The 18,895-nt window shown below is 39.8% G+C and overlaps 1 protein-coding gene across 2 annotated transcripts; it reads right to left on the bottom strand.

Annotated features, from left to right (window-relative positions):
• Positions 1 to 1,171: 1,171 nt before the first annotated feature.
• On the bottom strand, positions 1,172 to 18,585 carry vps37a (VPS37A subunit of ESCRT-I). 2 transcript variants are annotated; one of them, XM_015967820.3, is made up of 12 exons: positions 18,160 to 18,585; positions 15,777 to 15,851; positions 9,400 to 9,517; positions 8,143 to 8,246; positions 7,759 to 7,981; positions 5,449 to 5,519; positions 5,166 to 5,293; positions 5,016 to 5,074; positions 4,853 to 4,921; positions 2,195 to 2,338; positions 2,000 to 2,088; positions 1,172 to 1,860 (listed from the first exon to the last, which is right to left on the bottom strand). In XM_015967820.3, the coding sequence occupies exons 1-11, from the start codon at positions 18,267 to 18,269 to the stop codon at positions 2,008 to 2,010; spliced, it is 1,182 nt and encodes a 393-aa protein (XP_015823306.1). In that variant the 5' UTR covers positions 18,270 to 18,585; the 3' UTR covers positions 1,172 to 1,860; positions 2,000 to 2,007. The 2 variants fall into 2 exon arrangements, with proteins under 2 accessions (XP_015823306.1, XP_054599548.1); XM_054743573.2 differs by having other exon boundaries at positions 7,759 to 7,978.
• Positions 18,586 to 18,895: the final 310 nt, after the last annotated feature.

The raw sequence follows: 18,895 nt of genomic DNA, 5'->3' as shown, positions 1-18,895 counted from the left end.
AGTGAAGTTACAGGAGTTTTTTGTTTTGATTTCAAATGATGGGAAAAAATAGAAAGAAGCCTGAGTTTAAAAGAGTTTTTGCACAAATAACATTAACGCAAATGTGTATTTCAGTATACCGAGTAAATTTATGGAATAATCTGCATCATGACCTGAAAAAATGTTAAACTACCGATCAATTTAAGAGACTATATAAAGAAAAAAAATCATAGAATCCTACATTGATAAGTTAATATTGAATAAGTATATAGATACGTTTTATTGTGATTTTGTTTACAAAGATAAGGAAGTTCTATACGTGGTTTGTGTATAAGGCCATTCTGTAAATTATATTGTATGAAGTAGAAAGGGGTAGGTCATACAAGACTTCTTCCTCCTCCCCCTTTTTTTCACTTGGGAGACTGTTGATGATTGTATTTTGCATGAATGATGAATGAAACTGCTGAGTGAGAAAATAAATTAACAATTAACAATTTGTCACGACATTTAAAACTGAAGCCTGTTGGTTGGGTCTATGTTGTCATGTTGGTGTTTAACTGGCTTTTATGATTTGGCACTATGATCATTCATTTATAAACATATTTTGTATAAAATCCACTTGGAAAGGTTTTTCAAATGTTCACTTATGTGGAAGACGGTCCTTCATTCTTTATCTCAGCTGCTTAGATAGAGGAGTATGTTTGTTGAGTGTATCTGGTGCTTTATACATCCATAAGGAACAGCAACAAGACTTATTCTAAAGGTTTATTATTCTAGCAAATTAAATAAGAACGTATGATACAAGATGTCTGAGTCTCGGATTATAATATAGCCTATTATTAACATTTAAGTACAGTATCCGATGTCATTAAGCTTTACTGCAGAATTTTTCCTAATATTCTTTGACATTTTCCAACTTCTTTTGAAGCTTTTCACCATTAAGTTACAACAGAAAATGTGTCAGAAAACAGTTGTGTTGTCATTACAGCACTCATCGGGGCAACGTGGTGATCAGTGTGTTTGCATCCAACATAAATTAATTAAGGTCAAAGAATGAAGTTGTGTTTAAAATGAAGTCCCTATATTTAACAATATCTTCTTAAATCACATTATCCCCGACTCTACAAACAGACCACATTCAAAATGTTTTTAGGAGTAAAATCAAAACAGCTTTCTAACAAATAACCTTCTGCAGTTAAAAAGCATAGATTCAACTCAAAGTGTCTGTAGTCAACACCACACTGTGATAACTTCAATCCCAAATCCTAAATTTGACTTGTTCGCTTGCACAAAAAAAAAAAAAAAAGAATCGGGCAACTTATCGACTTTATGCTCCATCATAGGATGCATGTAAAATGTGGAAAAAGGCCAAAGAAATAGAATAAATTATGTGCAAAGGACAGTTTGCCTTTGAGGACTGAAAAATGATATCAGAGATAAAGAAAACAAACACTAACCTTCAGCATTTCACACATTTTCTACACTGATGCCACCTTTCTGGTGATAATGTACTAAATGTTTGTCCTTCAACAAGTATTCGTATCAAACATCCTGAACAAGTGCAGGTGATCTCCGTGTGCGACATTCATCCCAAAATTAAATTTTTTATCATCACTTCCAAATCAAAAAGGGAAATTATCCACAACGTTAAACCTTAATGGAGTGTCTGGATTTTCCAGGTACGTGTCACTCGTGCTTCCATTTCGGGCCTCTTGTTGGTGAATTTCGGATGGTCTTGACTGATTTAGCCTATCATCATCATCATCATCATCATCATCATCTTGCTGTTATTCCAAAGTGCCCATCATTGACTCGGTGTGCTTTCAACCCCATGTAGTCATTTTAATCAGTTGGCAGCAGTTTGCTGATAAAACACCAAACCTGTGGAGCACAAACATGATGTAAAGAAATAAATGAACAGAGGATACATTTGATTTATCTAACTGAGTCAGCTGAAGGTCTCCTCTCCAACAGGAATCAAATGAGTAGAATGTGACAGAGTTGAGTCTGTTTCTTTTACCTTGTGTTCTAGTGGCTGGGAGGAAACTGCCCGTGTGTATTTATAGACTGCTGCAACTTCTCCTCTTTGGCCCTTCTGCTGTGACAAATCTGCAAAATAACAAAAAATAAAATAAAATAAAAAGACATGAAAGCATTAAAAACAGTACAAATAAATAAAGCTACAATTTTCCTAGTAAATCTAAGCTTCTCCCACCGTTCTCTTCTCCATGAAGCTCGCCAGGAATTCATCTATGTCGATGCGTCCTTCAAGAAAGTTTTCAGCGGTCACCTCAGACTCCTCCTCCGCCTGGTGAGCTGCCACTTTTAACCGAGCCTGTAGTGTGCTCAAACTGCAACTCTGGTAGGTGGAAAGATAGGAAAATATATTCTCTCAACTCAAGAGTTTTATAATGATTGCATGGCTATGACTGCATCAAGTGAGTATCTTTGTGTTGGGACACAAATGGCAAACAAGATTCACAAGGGAGCTTCCAAAATGTCTCAGAATGGAAGGGTTCCAGTTTCCTTTGTAGTCAGAGTCTTGCTCTACTGTCGCAGAAATGTTGAGCATAGTCAGAAAAATGTCTTTCACAATATTGCTTCCATGAGTCAGAAATTGCAAAAATTAAGACATTAGGCTGTTTTGACTAAACTGCAGCCAAAAAACAAACAAACATAAATAAATAAATAAATCCAAATTAACATGACACACATTCATATTTTTACAATTTGTTTGCAGTGTTTGTATGCCCAATACGACACAACCATCTAACCTTCTTGCAAATGTGTCACACAAATTCTATGCGATTTTAAGTTGAAATGTTAGAATTTTTAGTGTCTAAATAGTCTTTCACAACTACAATCTATGAGGAATTGGCTTTAAAGTTACAACAAACTTAAGGCTAGAGCACACGTGTCAGACACAAGGCCCGCAGGCCAGATGTGGTCCGCGGAGCATTTTTATGTGGCCCGCGAGATAAATATCAAAAATATATTAAAACTGACCAGCTGGCTGATTTTACCGCAAAGACTGCAACTCCCATGATGCTTTGCGGCCGAAGCGTGGTCTCCTTTGTGTTTTTTCAGCGCCTGCTGCCGGTGTCTGTAGCTCCGCTGTCTCGGACAAACTAAACACTCCTCACTCAGGGCCGAGTTTACTCAGCTATTTGCCAACGTTGAAGCCCAGAAACGGAGATTTTAACCGCTCAGTAATGTGTTCACGACTGAAAGAGAAAGTTTTCCAACTAACTTCCAGACAGAGCTGATATAACACCAGCGAGCAGCGACACGCTCAAATCAGCACGGCTCTGTGGCTGCTGTAGTTTTTATTTTACCTCCCCGACACACAACAACGTGGTCAAGCTGCTCAGACGCTCGCCATGTTCACCAGAACAAACCTATGTGAGCACCTGTTGTCATCTAATGTTGTCATTATTATGATGAAGATGAACAAAACAACAGGAGTCTCCTCCTCAGCTCAGAGCTGGAACAGGTGAGCATCACAGTAAACCAGTGGAGCAAACTGAGCTTTAAACATTTAGGTTTTATGCTCTTTTTCTGCTCCAAAACATGAAAGTTAACAGGTGAGATGTTGTATTTTCATTTAAGATAAAATTGTATTTCTATTTTATTGTTGGCCCGTGAGAAAATATTTAACCTACAGTAAACAGGAAGTGGAAAGGCTGCAGATAGATGAATAGAATAGAAAATCCCTTTATTGTTCCTCAGTGGGGAAAGCTAGACGTCACAGCAGCGATGACACTTATTACAGGAGAATAAAAGGAGAATAAAAATAAGAAAAATGAATAAAAAACAAGAAAACATAAATCCTGAATAGATTTAAAAATGCTGAATATACCACAAGTAATGAATACCACTGATGTGTTTTATTTGTAACTGACTTTCTCATGTGTAATTTGGTTATTCCACATTCAGTGTTAATGCAAAAATAAGTTTGTTTCCAAATTAAAAGGTTCAAATTTTGCATAAATGTTGATAAAGAAAATGTGCAAATTTTCCGTCACTTTTTCAAAAAATATTAAGTTTGGCCCGCGACTTCGTGCCAGATTCTCATTTCCGCCCCAGTGTGAATTTGAGTTTGACACCCCTGGGCTAGAGCTTTAGCATTGATCTCAGTGATTGTTGAGTTAGAAGCTTGACCAGTTTGACCAGTTTCATATTAGATGTCACTCCTCTGGCCAGATACTGCACTTAACAGTTTTGTGGAGTGGGTAGGTGCTCTATAGGGGGCGCTCTTTACCTGCTTTACAACTGTTAGCTGTTATGCTAGCAGTAAGCATTTGCAGTTTGCCGATCGTAAATAAAAAGCACAAGAAAAAAAAAGAAGTTTGCTTTTTCGTTGGCATCATGGCAGAGCCTGGAAGTAAAAGTAACAAAGTAACGTCTTTGGAGGCGAAGCAAAAAGCTAAAACCAGAGTAATCATCGGCGTGGCCTAAACTAGTTTGAGGGAGCTAAAGAAGGCTACGATGTCACAAACTGATGGTGACCTGGCTTTGTTGCTACTAGACTTATAAGTAATATGTTTGACCAACAGCGTGGATCTTTTTATTTAGTGGTTAATTTTAGTGTTAGTTGGTTCATGTTAGTGTTAGCTAAGCAGCAGGGTTGTTTACGACAGCTCCACTTTCAACCAGTAGGGCAGAGGAGCAGGAAACTGCTTTGTGTTGCTTTAAAGTCTTTGGAGGATTCATGTGAGGCTTTCTGTTGTGCTCTACAGACTTGCACACTGACAATTAAAATCTGTTTCTGTCATTTTTAAATGACCCAACATTTGTCCATTTAATAATGACTTTATGATGAAATGAACTCCAGGGTCACGATTGGACATGGGCGTGATGACTAGACATTTACCTCGCTGAGTTCATGCTGTCTCTGCATCTTTGTCTCAAAGGCTGATTTCATCTGAGTCAGCTGTTCATACTGCACACACAATAGAGACAAAACACACATTATGAGCAGCCAGAGAGTGGCAGGAATGCCTTTGCTGTGGAGTACAATTAGAAAAAGACCTGACCTTGTAGAGCATCTCCTGTCTTCTTCCCTCCAGCTGTGGCTCCATCTGAAGGTTTTTCTCTGCAAACGACCAGAAAAAAAGTTCCACGTCTTTATAAAGTTCCTGCTGATGAAGGCTTCCTGTTCAGGCTGGGACAGAAGAGTTACTTACTGGCCATCTCCACTATACTGGTGATCAACTCCTCTTTATCATTGGTAACTTGTTTAAGTTGTGGTAAACTCATAAAGAACTCCAGTAACACATCCTCGTTTTCAGACATCTCTGACAACTGGGTCAAACTAAGATGGGGGGAGAAAAAGGTAGACACAAAAATAGATTCATAACTGGGTTTAAAATAAAAAACAAGCAAGAGAACCACATCAAATACTAGTTTAATGTGTGTCTAAATGATAAAATATCAAATGTATTAATTTTATATTTTGAGATACTTTACTTCATGTCACAGAGTTCAGAAAAGGACTCAGGAATATCAGGCATCTTGTACATGTGTCCATTCAGTCCAGCCTGAAACCGAAAGAAATAAACATTTTATTTTATTATTTCTTAAAAACTTCATTTGGGCCCTGGGTGTTTTCATTAGCTCATATATAACCAGGTATTAGTAAAGCAAGGCACTTAAAATCTGTGTGAAATAAATAAATCAGGTTCTTAATCCTGGTGCATATTAAATAAGCAGCAAAAATCCTTCCATAGCCAGGTAAAAATAACCATTATACCCTCTTCTCTGAAGCAAAATCAAAGCTGTCTGCATCTCTGCTTTGTTAACAGTGCAAACTGCTTTCTTTTACTGAAACAGAAGATAAGGTACCAAGGTAACATGTAGTTAGCTCATTCCAGGAGGAAGCAAAGACAAATTTGCTTAATTGACTTTTATCTTGAGAGGTGCAATATAAAAAAAACAGTTTCTTCTTTTTCCACGCGACACTGAAAGAGCCATGACAAGCTCAAGAAAACCATGTTTAAGAAGTTCGTAACGCAAAAGGTAGGTGTAAAAAAGAAAACATTAAAGGATGCTAAGCAGTTTTAGCTTGCTTTTAGCACCCCCTGGTGTCCAATTAGTGAAACCAAAAGTGAAACTTATTTCCTCGCTGCGTGTTTGGCATTTTAACACCTAAAACCCGGATCACACTGTGCAATTTGTGGCCGTCTTAGCCAAATCCCTCTTTGGGAGCATAATTGTAAAAAAAAAAAAAAACTGCGACCGTGAGGGTGATTTGCAAATTTGTGGTCGTCCTGTCTGACCGGCTCTGCGACAGCTTTTTGAAACGTCCCACAACCCAAACCAGCCTCTAACGGTCTACAAGCACTGCTTGAAAACCAGCGATTCCTGTCTGCGACCGACCAATGAAAACACACCTTCAGGACGCCGCAGCAGCAAGAATCCTCCTGTCCGAGCTTCATTTTCAATTTACGTTTAAAATGTGGATTATAAACTATACACCAGTTTTTATTTCTGTTAATAGGCCAAAAGTTGCACACTGTGATCCGTGCTTGGATCTAACAGCTGAAATGTCTCCTCAGCCTTCCTTAGTGTCTACAGGAGTGATTCATCACTAAATCGAACAAATCAGCTGTGTTCATGATCTATAACATGCAGGAAGTGCGCTGGAAGCAGACTGCAGCACTGGCATGTCAGTTCCAATTCACTTAGACCAACATGGACGAGACCGGCAACTCTAAATTTGCAAGTGCAATATTCTGGCCACAGAGGGTGGTGGGGTGGTGGGGTGGGGGGTGTGAGTGGCCTTTCATTACCCTGTAAAGGCTCAAGAAAATGAATACAAAATATGAAAAAGTTGCCGTTAAAGGGAATTTCAAATATGAATTGGATGGGCTGTTAAATGTCGGATAGGATTAAACGATTAAAATTTAAGTCCCATTAGTTGTCACACACACACTGGTGTAGTGAAAAATGTCCTCCGCATATGACCCATCCCTGTGGGGAGCGGTGTGGCCGCGCTTGGGAACTATTTGGTGGTTTAGCCCCCCAATCCAACCCCTTAAAGGAAGGGGAGCAGGGAGGCACTGAGTCTCATTTTTATAAAGTCTTTTTTTACGACCCGACCGGGATTTGAACTCTGATCTTCCGGTCCTAGGGCGGACACTCTACTAGGCCACTGAGCAGGACAGGATAAGACTTTACTGATCACACAATGGGGATATTTGTGCATTACTACAGCTCATGACAGAAAGAAAGAGTAACCAAGAATACGAAATATAATAATATAATAATAAGGCAAGACACTATATGCAAGAGTAGTTTCTATATTAAGAGAATGCAGCGCTTTTGTTACTCTCACCATGTATCAGAGCTACATACTCACTAACAAACACTGTTAAAATAGTCAACAAGGGTCTCACAACAACCTCATACAGCCTCAGGAGGCAAAGCTGAGGCGCAGCAGAGACAGAGGAAAACAAACAAGTTGAACTACATCAAATTTTAAACTAAATCTACCTTTTTGCAGATTTGAACCGAGCCCCACTTTGTTACAGAAACATATTCATCTGAACCTAAAGCCGCCTTTCCTCTTCAGTGGATTCATGACTGGCTGGAATTTCTAACCCAGTATTTGAACTGCCTACCCCTCACTTTCATATTTCCTGTTCTGAGCTGAGAAACATTTAATAATTTCAGAACTTAAAAAAAGTGTTTCACTGTTTGAAAAACTGAGATCCTTCTTGTCCATGTGAGAATGGATCCCACCACCTCAGACATACATAATGTTCAGAAGATGCATACCTGAGTGTCTCCAGTCGGTACAGGTAGTGGCAGGTCAGGTAACAGTCCATATGGGCCTGGGGCTCGAGGGGGCACATGAGCAATGTCCGCTCTTGTGTGAGGAATAGGGGCTGGTGACGCAGCTGGACCAGGAGGGGGTGTCTGACCGGGACCAACGTGGCGAGGACCATAATGGAAAGTTTGGGTGGGGTAGGGAGTAATGCCTGATGGCTTATACATACTGCTGCAGAAAATTTGAGGAAGAAATCAAACTCTTCATTAGAATATCAAACGGCTTTCAGTTACTTAACTCATGTTTATAAACCACACCATCGTTGTTGATAATCCACAATTCCCTAAAAATGTAAAGACAGTGCTGTCTAGTGACAGAAGATGGAAACTCACTAGGGGAAACCAGCAGAACCAGTAGACATCAGAGCAGGAGGACTTTTCCAAAACTCATCCAGTAAACTCTGAATGACTTTACCCAGATCGGAGTGCATCCCAAACTGTAGAAGATAAAAAGAAAGGTTTAACATAGGGCTGTCGCGATTGAGGAATTCCCCCTGCGGTGAGTCAGGGCAGCTCAACATTGCGATATGCGATATGATTGCACCTCGTTTTTATTTATGTACTTAGCAAATTTGTTTGTTAATTACTAACCTCATGGCAATATTTCCTTTGAAACATTGTGCTTACACATTTAAAAAATGTTAGAAAAAAATACATGGCCATTTTTAACACTTTATTGAATGCAGATCAAAGGGCAGTAACGGCATTCTCTGACTGAACTTAAAAACAACATTCAGGAGGTTTAACTTTGAAATGCAAATTTGGCTGCAACATCTAACAGAAATAAAAAAAAAGTGCCCTACTATCTCCTCGATCAGCGCGGACTTTACCTCTCAGCATGCGCTGTCGCGAGATTTAATCAAGTGCGGTAATTGCGGTGGCACGTCATGCAGCGCGGTGGGTTTCTTAATATTGCGATATATTGTTCTTGCGATTATTGTGACAGCCCTAGTTTAACACAACATATTATGGATAAAATATGTGCCTTTTTCAAATTAGAAGGAACAAAGAGACGTTTACTAGAGATGTACATAGTTAACCAGTTAATTGTCGTTAATGTTGTAACCGGGTAAAACGTTTAGCCCGGTTAACTGCTTTAAGTCCTTTTGCTGCACTGGGGTGTAATATATTTTGTGCCACTAGAGGGAGCAAGATAGTCACTCTACTGGACAACCATAGAAGACAAATGAGCTTGAGTTTGTTTCTGGTTAACTGGCTGTTACCCATTTGAGGGCGTCAATAACCGGTTAAAGACATTTTGTGAAAAGCGCACCCCTAACGTTAATGTCTTCAAATTGGGCATCACATAAAGTCTCCATCTTGTGAAAGCACATTACAAAACAGTTTCTAGTTTAGTCAGATGGCAGGTTCCATTACCACAGAGATTATGGTGAAAAATGAGATTTCCCTAAAACTTTCATAACCCTGCCACATCATTTTCACCAGAGGCACACAAACACACACACACACACACACACACCCGCACATTTGCATACACTTCCTGGAGTCTAGAAATACATATTCCTAAGATTTTAATACTCTTATATATTAAATAATGCATAACTGGAATAACACAAAGCAACTACTTACATTAGTGATGAGGGGACTAGTAATCATGGTTCCATTATTACTGTCTACTAAATGGTGCCCAACAGGGGGGTAGACGCTAACCACTGGCTTCTCCTGAGGGAACTGAGGAGGCAGCAAACTAGGAGGAAAGGGGGAAAAAAACTAGTTTAATACAACAGATGATTTAATTCATGTCATTAAAACATATTTTGTATTTCTCAAGAAAGTGAGCCACTGAACAGGAACAACATAAGTGCAGCCAGTCGTGTATACCTCACTGTACTGTTTGGTTGGTCTGGTAACTTTATAGAGGTAATTGACATGCTTTGATTCAACCAGAGTGCCTCCATTTCTAATACCATTATTTTGCCATTTGCCAAACAAAAGCCAAATTCCAGGTTTGTAGGATACTACAAACTGAACAAAGTCGTAATATAAAGTAATTTTATCTGTAGCTGTTGAATATTTCCACCTTTACTTCATGATGATGTTAACTGGCAGAAAGGTTGCCATCTACATGAGGTAAAAACCTGAAAAAGGAACTTTAAAGCTCTCATTCACTCGTATCTTTTTCTTTCAATCCATTTGCGGTGGTGTCTAGTGTCAATGAATGCTTTGTGAGTCGTTCTCTGATGCTTCTTTTTCAGGAACTAGAAGTTAGTTGAAGGAGTGGGAGGCTGAAAAACAGCAGTATTTAGAGTCTTACTCGTTAGTATTCATGAAATTCAGACATCTCACCTCTGACTGGCTAACAGCAACACGACTCTTCTACTGCCTCCATTTGTTCTGCAACGTTGATGTTTTATCTCCACAAATAACACAAGGAGTTCTTCCATGTGCTGGAGTTGCTAATGGTTAGCTTCTACTAGCAGAAACGCACTCTGCTCTCTCCTGGCTACAAAAACCATCACAGCATTGACTTTGTGAGCCAAGATGGACGAGTCCTTGAATGCAACTTTACAGTGTGGCAGTTTTGTGTGGCTTTTTCTGACCCAAGCTTTCGGCAGCTAATGCAGGAAATGGGGCCGTTAACAAAGGTAGCTCTGTTCTGGGCTGCCCACTGGATTCAGCTGAAGAGATGTGCGAAAGGAGGAGGGTAGTGAAGATAACCTCCATCTTAAAACACACCTACCACCCACTGCTACGGAGACCATGGACAGCTTCTTCAGTGGCAGACTGAGACATCCCAGATGTAAACAGAATGCAACCATAGGTCATTCATCCCCTCTGCAGTAAGAGTGTATAACTCCTCAGTTTAACTGGTACTGGCATTATCTTGGTGCACAATAACATCAAGGCAATACTCAGTACGTGTTCAATACTTGTGCAATACCGGATTTACATAGTATGTCTGTGTCCCCTACAGTATGCTGCATAGTTCTGGAACCCAGATTTCAGTTGTGTTTTTTTAGTGGTCAAAGGTTACAATAATAGCTTACTGTCTATGTGTATACAGTAATCCCTCGTTTATCGCGGTAGATGCGTTCCAGACCTGGCCGCGATAGGTGAAAATCCGCGAAGTAGGGACTCCCAGCATGCCCCTCGCGGGGATTCCCTCCACGTCGCACCTACGTCACAAACCGCGGCTATAAACGGAAGTCGCCTTTCCAGCTCACCACTCAGTCATCGTTTCTTCAGATTCATGATCAGAGTTTCCAACCTACCGATCAATCCAACGAACTATCAGCTCATAGTAAGTTATCTTACTTACTTCTGGAAAGCCCGGCATTTCCGTGTCACTTCGTTGACGCTCGAACGCTCGGGGGTTTCCTAGATCAGCCGGCGTTTCACCGACGCTCTCACTTCCGCGTCAGTGAAACCACGCTCCCTACAAGAACTCCCGAATCCAGCCGACCTGTCTGACATATTTAATTATCGTATGATCACATTCTCTTTTTGTGGGTAAAACTTAAGAAAAAAAATTTTTTTATTTGGTTTTTTTAGTTTTATTACAAAAAGTGCATTTTATGATGAAATTGATGAAAAAAAACAAGAATTTCTTGATGTTTCGCATGGAAAAATACCGCGAATCAGTGAAAAATACCGCGAATCTGCGAATTCCCCCTGAAAAATGCTCCAAAGAAAAAATCCGCGAAGCAGCGAATCCGCGATGAACGAACCGCGAAGTAGCGAGGGATTACTGTACATGTAATTTTGTTATTATTTCTGTCTTCAAATTATTCTCCAAGTGTATGTGCTGCTGTAACAAGTAAATTTCCCCACTGTGGGACAAATAGTCTATTACACTCTATTCTATTCTAGAAAACCATTTTAATGTTCAGCCATCATGTGAAACTCAGAGTTACCAATCGTATTTCAAAAAGAATAAGTAAAAAATGTTTCAGTAAACCTGCTCTTTAAAGGGACTTTACGGAGTTTTGAATTTTTATGGAGAACGCGCAGCTAATTAATTAAATAATTTGGTCCTTTCTCTGCAGCAGAGCCGACAAAGGTTTATGATGGGTCAGTCCTCCTGCATGCTCAGATCATTCCCTTCCCTTGCTTGAAAAATTGTTCCAAAATGAAAGTTGAACCCACATCTTTTTTTATCTGTGAATTCAATGCCGTTCAGCGAGTCTCAAATAAAAATTTGGGCATCTTACTGTAAAAAATATACCATTAATGTAAAAAAGAAACTCTAAATAAACTATGCTCACATTCAGAATCGAACCCGGGTCTCAGCACGAGAGTCCGACGTCTAACCAGGTGAGCTAAAACACCGATGGCGTCTTTGGTATCTGTAATATTTATATATATAATGTTCAAAGAACGGTTCGGAGCAAAAATGGCTATTTTGTTGCTAATTTGCAGGAAATATCTAGAAGAAAGTAGCTAAGGGTCCTCAGAAATGTAGCTAGGTTCATCACTAGGCGTTAGGAACAGCGACAAAGTCGCTGAGTTGGCACTACCTCGCTCTCTGCTGCTAAAGCTACTGATAGCAAATGCTACGGGCTATGCCTGAGCGTGAACGCGCATGAAGCAGCCTGCTCGACCCGAGCATCTCTCTTTTTCTGTGATTTTACAGAAAAACAGGCAATCACAGTAAAAATGCCAGGGCTCATTCAACGGGACCAGGGCATTGCAGGACAATGTATGAAGAAGAAATTTATTATTTCTATACATGTTTTGGCTGTCAAACTTCCATAATGCCCCTTTAAAAAGACCAAGCCACCTTCTTACATTTTAAAGTGGTTCAGTTTCATAAAAGAGGCATAGCAGAGGATGTACTTCCTGAGGCAGCTAAAGAAATTCAACCTGCCAGCACAGTCGATGAGGCAGTTCTACACCACAATTATCAGGTCCATCCTCACCTCTTCAGTCACTGTGTGGTATGCTGGAGCCACCATCAGGAACAGGAAGAGACTACAGCGTGTCGTGCGCTATGCTGAGAAGGTCATTGGCTGCAAACATCCCTCTATACAGGACCTGTACACCTCCACAACTTTGAGGCGTGCAGGTCAGATCACAGCTGACCCGTCGCTTTGTTTCAGTCACCTGACCATGTGTTGTGTTGTCACATGAACTGATCTGCTCTGACAAGTACATAGTAGCATTTTCTCCAATTACTGCATCCCTATATTGTTGGGTTTTTTTTTGTGCTTATTTCAAATTTTAGCATTTTTTAAAAAATGTTAATTTTGCACCAAGTACTGCAGCAATTTCCTAAAGTTGTGATTTATCACACATACGGCAATTAAACCTCCCATTTGATCCTGGTCAACAGTACAATGAAGTGAAATATACCATAAGTCCTGGCACACAGGGCTACAAACATCTCTCCTACTGGATCACAAAACACCACCCAGCTTTCACTTTCCCTCACAAATCAATAAACTTTGGCTGCTTGCTTTCTGGTCTCCTTTTTTTTTTCTTCCAAGGACCAATTTTAGTTCGATAGAGCTACACAATATTTGAAAATAAATAAATAAACGTTTGCATTTTTATTTATTTATTTATTTATTTTTTGATAAATTTAGCAATGACAAGAAGTTATTGTAAAAAGTTTTCCCCGCTCTGCTTTTTCTACTCGGTCAACATGATGATCGTAACCCCTACTTCACACTGGAGGCTAGGGCTGGACGATAATTCAATAGTTCATTATATCTATCGATAGGCATGTGGTACGATAGACAAAAAAACTGGTCGATAAAACTTCGATAAAAACGTTTCCTTTTTTCATTACAACCTATCAGGTCGCAGCATACTAGACTCACTACTTACTCCTAACCAATCACGCTACGTCCCCAGGCCCTCCCCTCTCAAACCAAAGGAGAGCGAGAGGCAGTCGCAGCAAGATGTCTAGGACTGCCATGATTAGTCGACTCGTCACAACAACACCGACAAATAAAATACGCCTTATTTTATAAACAATTGTTTTTATCTCGCCTGCTGCGACACGTTCGACTTTTGCTTCCTGCCACTCTGCTCAGCCACCGCTTTAGCTCCGAGGCGCATGCGCAGTGGTGGCCATCCAGCTCAGCCTTCATCATCGGAGAAAGTGTCGAGTCGCAAATCTGAAAAGTTTGGGAGCGTTTTACTAATTCAAAAGAAAGGCACGTAGTGCAAACTCTGCAAAGCGAAACTCTCCTTTCACAGGAGCACATCGGCGACGCACGAGCATCTTAAGAGGAAGAACCGAGTCGCCTCGGTAAGCTTACCTCTTGTTAGCTGCTAACATCAACAGAGTTACTTGTATTTATAGCTGCAGCAACACCAGTAGAGACGGCGATGTTGTTACCTTTAGAACACATTTGTATGTCACGTATTTTAGCTCCAATTACAAATGCTAATGATTTACCTCATCCCGCTACGTTACAGTGGAGGTTACAGACATATATATGACAACAACCAGGCTGGTCCCACTTCACCAATATGATGTAAAAGAAGAGTAACACAACCTTTAAGGTGTGTGTGTCAGTTTCTCTCTGGATACAAATAAAATAAACAGTAGAATAAAATGCATTTATGATCAAATAAAAAGGTTGCTGACTGAACAATCAAGAAACTAATATTTTTAAAGCATAAAACATTTTCTTTGTGTTAAATCTTAACCTACTTTGATTTAACAGAATTAGTAATCTGGTAAAGAAACTAACTTCAATATCTTTTATCTTTACGCTAAAGCAGACCCTCAGAGCTGTCGATGGTCCCTGACTGCTGACGTGTGGACCAGCCGTGCAACAGAGGAGTACCTAGGTGTGTCCTGCTATTTCCTGAGTGAAGATTGGAAGATGAAGCTCTTCAACCTTGCCACCATGCCTCTTGTGAACACAAGTTTTTTTTTTTTTTGGTTTTAAATGCCTACCTCCATGTGGTTGTATAGCATTTGTATCAACAGGTTACAAGTTAATTAAAGTTGTTTGATAAGCTATCATCTTGTTTTTATTATTAGATGGCCCATAACTGATCACACCTCAGACTAGAAGCTAATGATGGTATATTAGAGCATCCTGGTGCAATAAGCTAAACTTTTATAAATGACACGATTGGTCGACTACTAAAATAGTCATTTGTGGCAGCCCTAAAAACATTGCAGTGAGAAGAGGCGGAGAAAAAAAATCTAAATACCCAAAATAAAATGGCCTGGGGTGCATGCAAAATGTTTTCTACAATTTTTAAAATATTTTTCAATAATTATCGATATCGATCAAGAAAAATATTTTTCAATAATTATCGACATCGATCAATATAAAATATTTTTTAATCGATATACTTTTTTTCTATATCGTCCAGCCCTACTGGAGGCATCAGCGTAGTGGGACGGTTTACTTGCGAGATTCACTGTGTGCCATTACACACCGAGAGAACCTCAGCTGCACACCGGCTTCTCTGCTGTGCTCCTGGCTGAACTCGCGAGATTACAAAACCCCTAGAGACTTCAAAGGTCACGGCCATTACACCAACATTTCTGCATCGCAACTGGTTTGAATCACCTCTATAGACTTTAATGGATTGTATTTAAAGCAGTGACGTTCTGCTGCCGTTCCGTGCTGCTGATGCTTCAGTGTGAAGTGGGGTAACACTGAACATCAATATCTTGTCCACAGTCATCTAAATCCAGTCTGGTCATCAAGAATAGTAAGAGTTTATTGAAATTATTTGAAGAGTCTTTTATGTTAATCATACTGCTCTGACCATTCATTTTCAACTTTTGTGCATTCATGGTGAAAACCACTGGAGACTGAGAATGTGGATGTAGGGACAATATCACCAAGTAGTTAGATGAGGAGATTTTGGTCCGTTTTTAGAAAGTCAGAACAATTAAGTCCTATTTGACAAAGTGAAACCAGCTGACCTTTGGATTTAGTTGCATCAGAGGTGGATTTCTGGACGTAGGAGGCATAAGTAATGCTGCTGCTGAACTTTCACCGTGATTGTGTGCTGAAAGGTGTACTCACATATTAACATTAATGGTTGAGTTGTTGATTGTGAATGGTATTCTATACTCAACATCCTTCTGGATCTCTGCAAGGCTGTGAACAAAACCGACACAGAAAGGTAGATTTGAGTCATTCATCAGCATCATCTACACATTCAGAGTAGGCATCAGGCATTCTGCTAATGTGGGTTAAAAGTATGGAAAGTTGTAAAGAATGCTAAGGCTGTTTCTACACGAATCAAGTGGAACAGCTGTGTTTAAAACTATTTAACAAAGATCCTACAGTCGTTTTTAAGTATATTAGCATGAATTTCATACATTCCGTTACCACATCAGATGTTTATATGATAATATTAATATTAATGTGTATTTTACATTAAACTGCATTCACTAATAGTACATTTTTTAAATATTTAATATTTAACTGAATTCACACATATTTTTACAACAACATGAAAACATTAAGGTCAAATAAAAAAATATATGGTGTTGCTCAAATATTTTCTGGATAACCTGATTAAAGAATCTTAAAAATAATTGAACTTTTCACAGATCAGACCTAAAGAGTTAGTTCAACGCTTCTTTCAAAATCACTGACAAAACAATCAACTCATTCACATCCATGCTTTCGTTCTTTTTTAAACACAGAAACAGTTTTGTTTACCTGTTTGTAGCTACAGTTTCGCCGACAGCTGCCGGCTTCTTCAGGATGACGCTGATGGTGGCGCGTCACTTCCTTCTCCGTTTATCTGCGGGCAGCAGAGGACGTTGTCGCCCTCTACTGCCCGCTCTCCCCTCTCCGACGATGCAGTCCCATGCGTGGTCCAGCGTGTAAACTCCGTCGTCCCTGTTCATGGTCCCACATCCACGTCTCCTTATCTCGATTGCTTCCTTGATCCATCTTTTGTATTTTTGTTGTTCAGTGGTTATGATCCGTGTGTTGTCCCAGTCCATTATATGGTTTTCTCTTAAGCAGTGATCTGTTACGGCTGACTTTTTTATTGTACTTTCTGCTTCTTCTTTTGCTGCTCTTGTGTGTTTACGATTTGCCTCTTTCTCGCACTCCTTTAGTAGTGCGAGAAGGTATACAGATACCCGACATGGGCAATAAACAAAGGAAAACAACAAACAAAAACAGAAAGCAAAGAACAACCCAAAAAAAGAACCAGAAACCCAGAAAGACAAGAACCAAAACCAGTGATAACCCTACCATACATCAGAGGCATAACGGAAAAAATAAGAGCAACAATGAAAAAACACAACATAAACACACCAACAAAGCCATACACAACAGTTAGAAACAGACTAGTACACCCAAAAGACAAAATATCAGCTGGACAAAAATGTGGAGTCATCTACGAAATCCCATGCAAACTCTGCAATAAAACATACATAGGAGAAACCGGACGCCAACTCAACACACGGACAATAGAACACAGAAAGAAGTGCGAGAAAGAGGCAAATCGTAAACACACAAGAGCAGCAAAAGAAGAAGCAGAAAGTACAATAAAAAAGTCAGCGGTAACAGATCATTGCTTAAGAGAAAACCATATAATGGACTGGGACAGCACACGGATCATAACCACTGAACAACAAAAATACAAAAGATGGATCAAGGAAGCAATCGAGATAAGGAGACGTGGATGTGGGACCATGAACAGGGACGACGGAGTTTACACGCTGGACCACGCATGGGACTGCATCGTCGGAGAGGGGAGAGCGGGCAGTAGAGGGCGACAACGTCCTCTGCTGCCCGCAGATAAACGGAGAAGGAAGTGACGCCACCATCAGCGTCAGCCTGAAGAAGCCGGCAGCTGTCGGTGAAACCGTAGCTACTAACAGGTAAACAAAACTGTTTCTGTGTTTAAAAAAAGAACGAAAGAATGGATTTACAAAGACACAGCAAGAACACACCTAAGAACTCATTCACATCATCACATTAATCCATACAGTCTCGTGAATTACATTTGAAAAGACTTCCTGTCCTGTTATGACTGATTTAACACGCTCAATAAAATTATTTAATGTACGATTGTCAAAATAAAAATCAAACCTGCTCACAATGACAACAGGCCATCATATGCATTTTAATTGAAAATTGTCACCCAGTACACCTAGTAAACACATTTAAAGCTGTGATCCCCATACATAACAAGCTCGTCCTAACACTAAACGCGTGACAATCAGGAATAATCACAGGACAAGATCAGCCTGCTACAACTTGTAATCAGCACTAAAAATAGACCGTCGATGATTTGATTAGATGCACAGCTAGTAGTTAGCAAACACTAAACCCCTTTACAACTACATTATTTGACTTTAAACATGTCTACCAAGGGTTTGGTTAAACCCAACAGGCAGAACACTGACACACTTGTGGGGCAGAACGCCGTCCACCTTACCTGGGGTGAGCAGCTTTCAGAGAATCGATCTGCCGCTGCCTCTGTTGCTGTAGGCTGTTGAGAGGAGGGAGAGGTCCGGAGCCTTTAGACTGAGGGAAAAACCAGTTCATTCTCTCTGGGAGACACCACGAACCGGACCAACGGAGACGTAACTGGACGAGAAACAGAGCATGGGCAACGCACGGAGTGGAAATTTGTGTCGCTAACCAGTTAGCTAGTTTACCAAAAGCTCGATTTCCTATTCACACGAAGCGTACTTATTTACGTAACTAGCCTGATATTTTATGTAATAAAATGTCATCTCCGTTCTTTTCCCTTAAAGCTCGTAGGTTATCTTAATCTGTCTTCTATGTTTTAGGTAAAATAAAAAGACAAAAGGAAATCAACAACACAGCTAAAAACAGCTTGGCCAACTTATTTACGTATGACGTCACGTGGTAAGACGCAACTTTGTCTAGATCAGCTTTTCAAAATAAGATGTTACTTTTTTTGTGCTCGCTGGTCGTCATCCCGTCTACATGCTCGTACAACGGGCTGTAATAAACAAAAACATAAATAAAAATTGATCAATAAATAATAAAATATTGAAAGGGTAGATAAAAGGTTACACAGGCACATCTGTAGTGTGCACACATTTAGAATGACTAATCTGGTGCAATCACATTTTAAACAGATACGTTTTATTGAAATAATTGTTGTTGTATTAATCTTCAGCAAATATTTTGTTGTTTAATTG

Source organism: Nothobranchius furzeri, chromosome 4, assembly GCF_043380555.1.
Source record: "Nothobranchius furzeri strain GRZ-AD chromosome 4, NfurGRZ-RIMD1, whole genome shotgun sequence".
NCBI classification, from domain to species: domain Eukaryota; kingdom Metazoa; phylum Chordata; class Actinopteri; order Cyprinodontiformes; family Nothobranchiidae; genus Nothobranchius; species Nothobranchius furzeri.
Note: the sequence above shows the minus strand (reverse complement) of the source record. Positions and strands in the feature narration are given on the sequence as shown.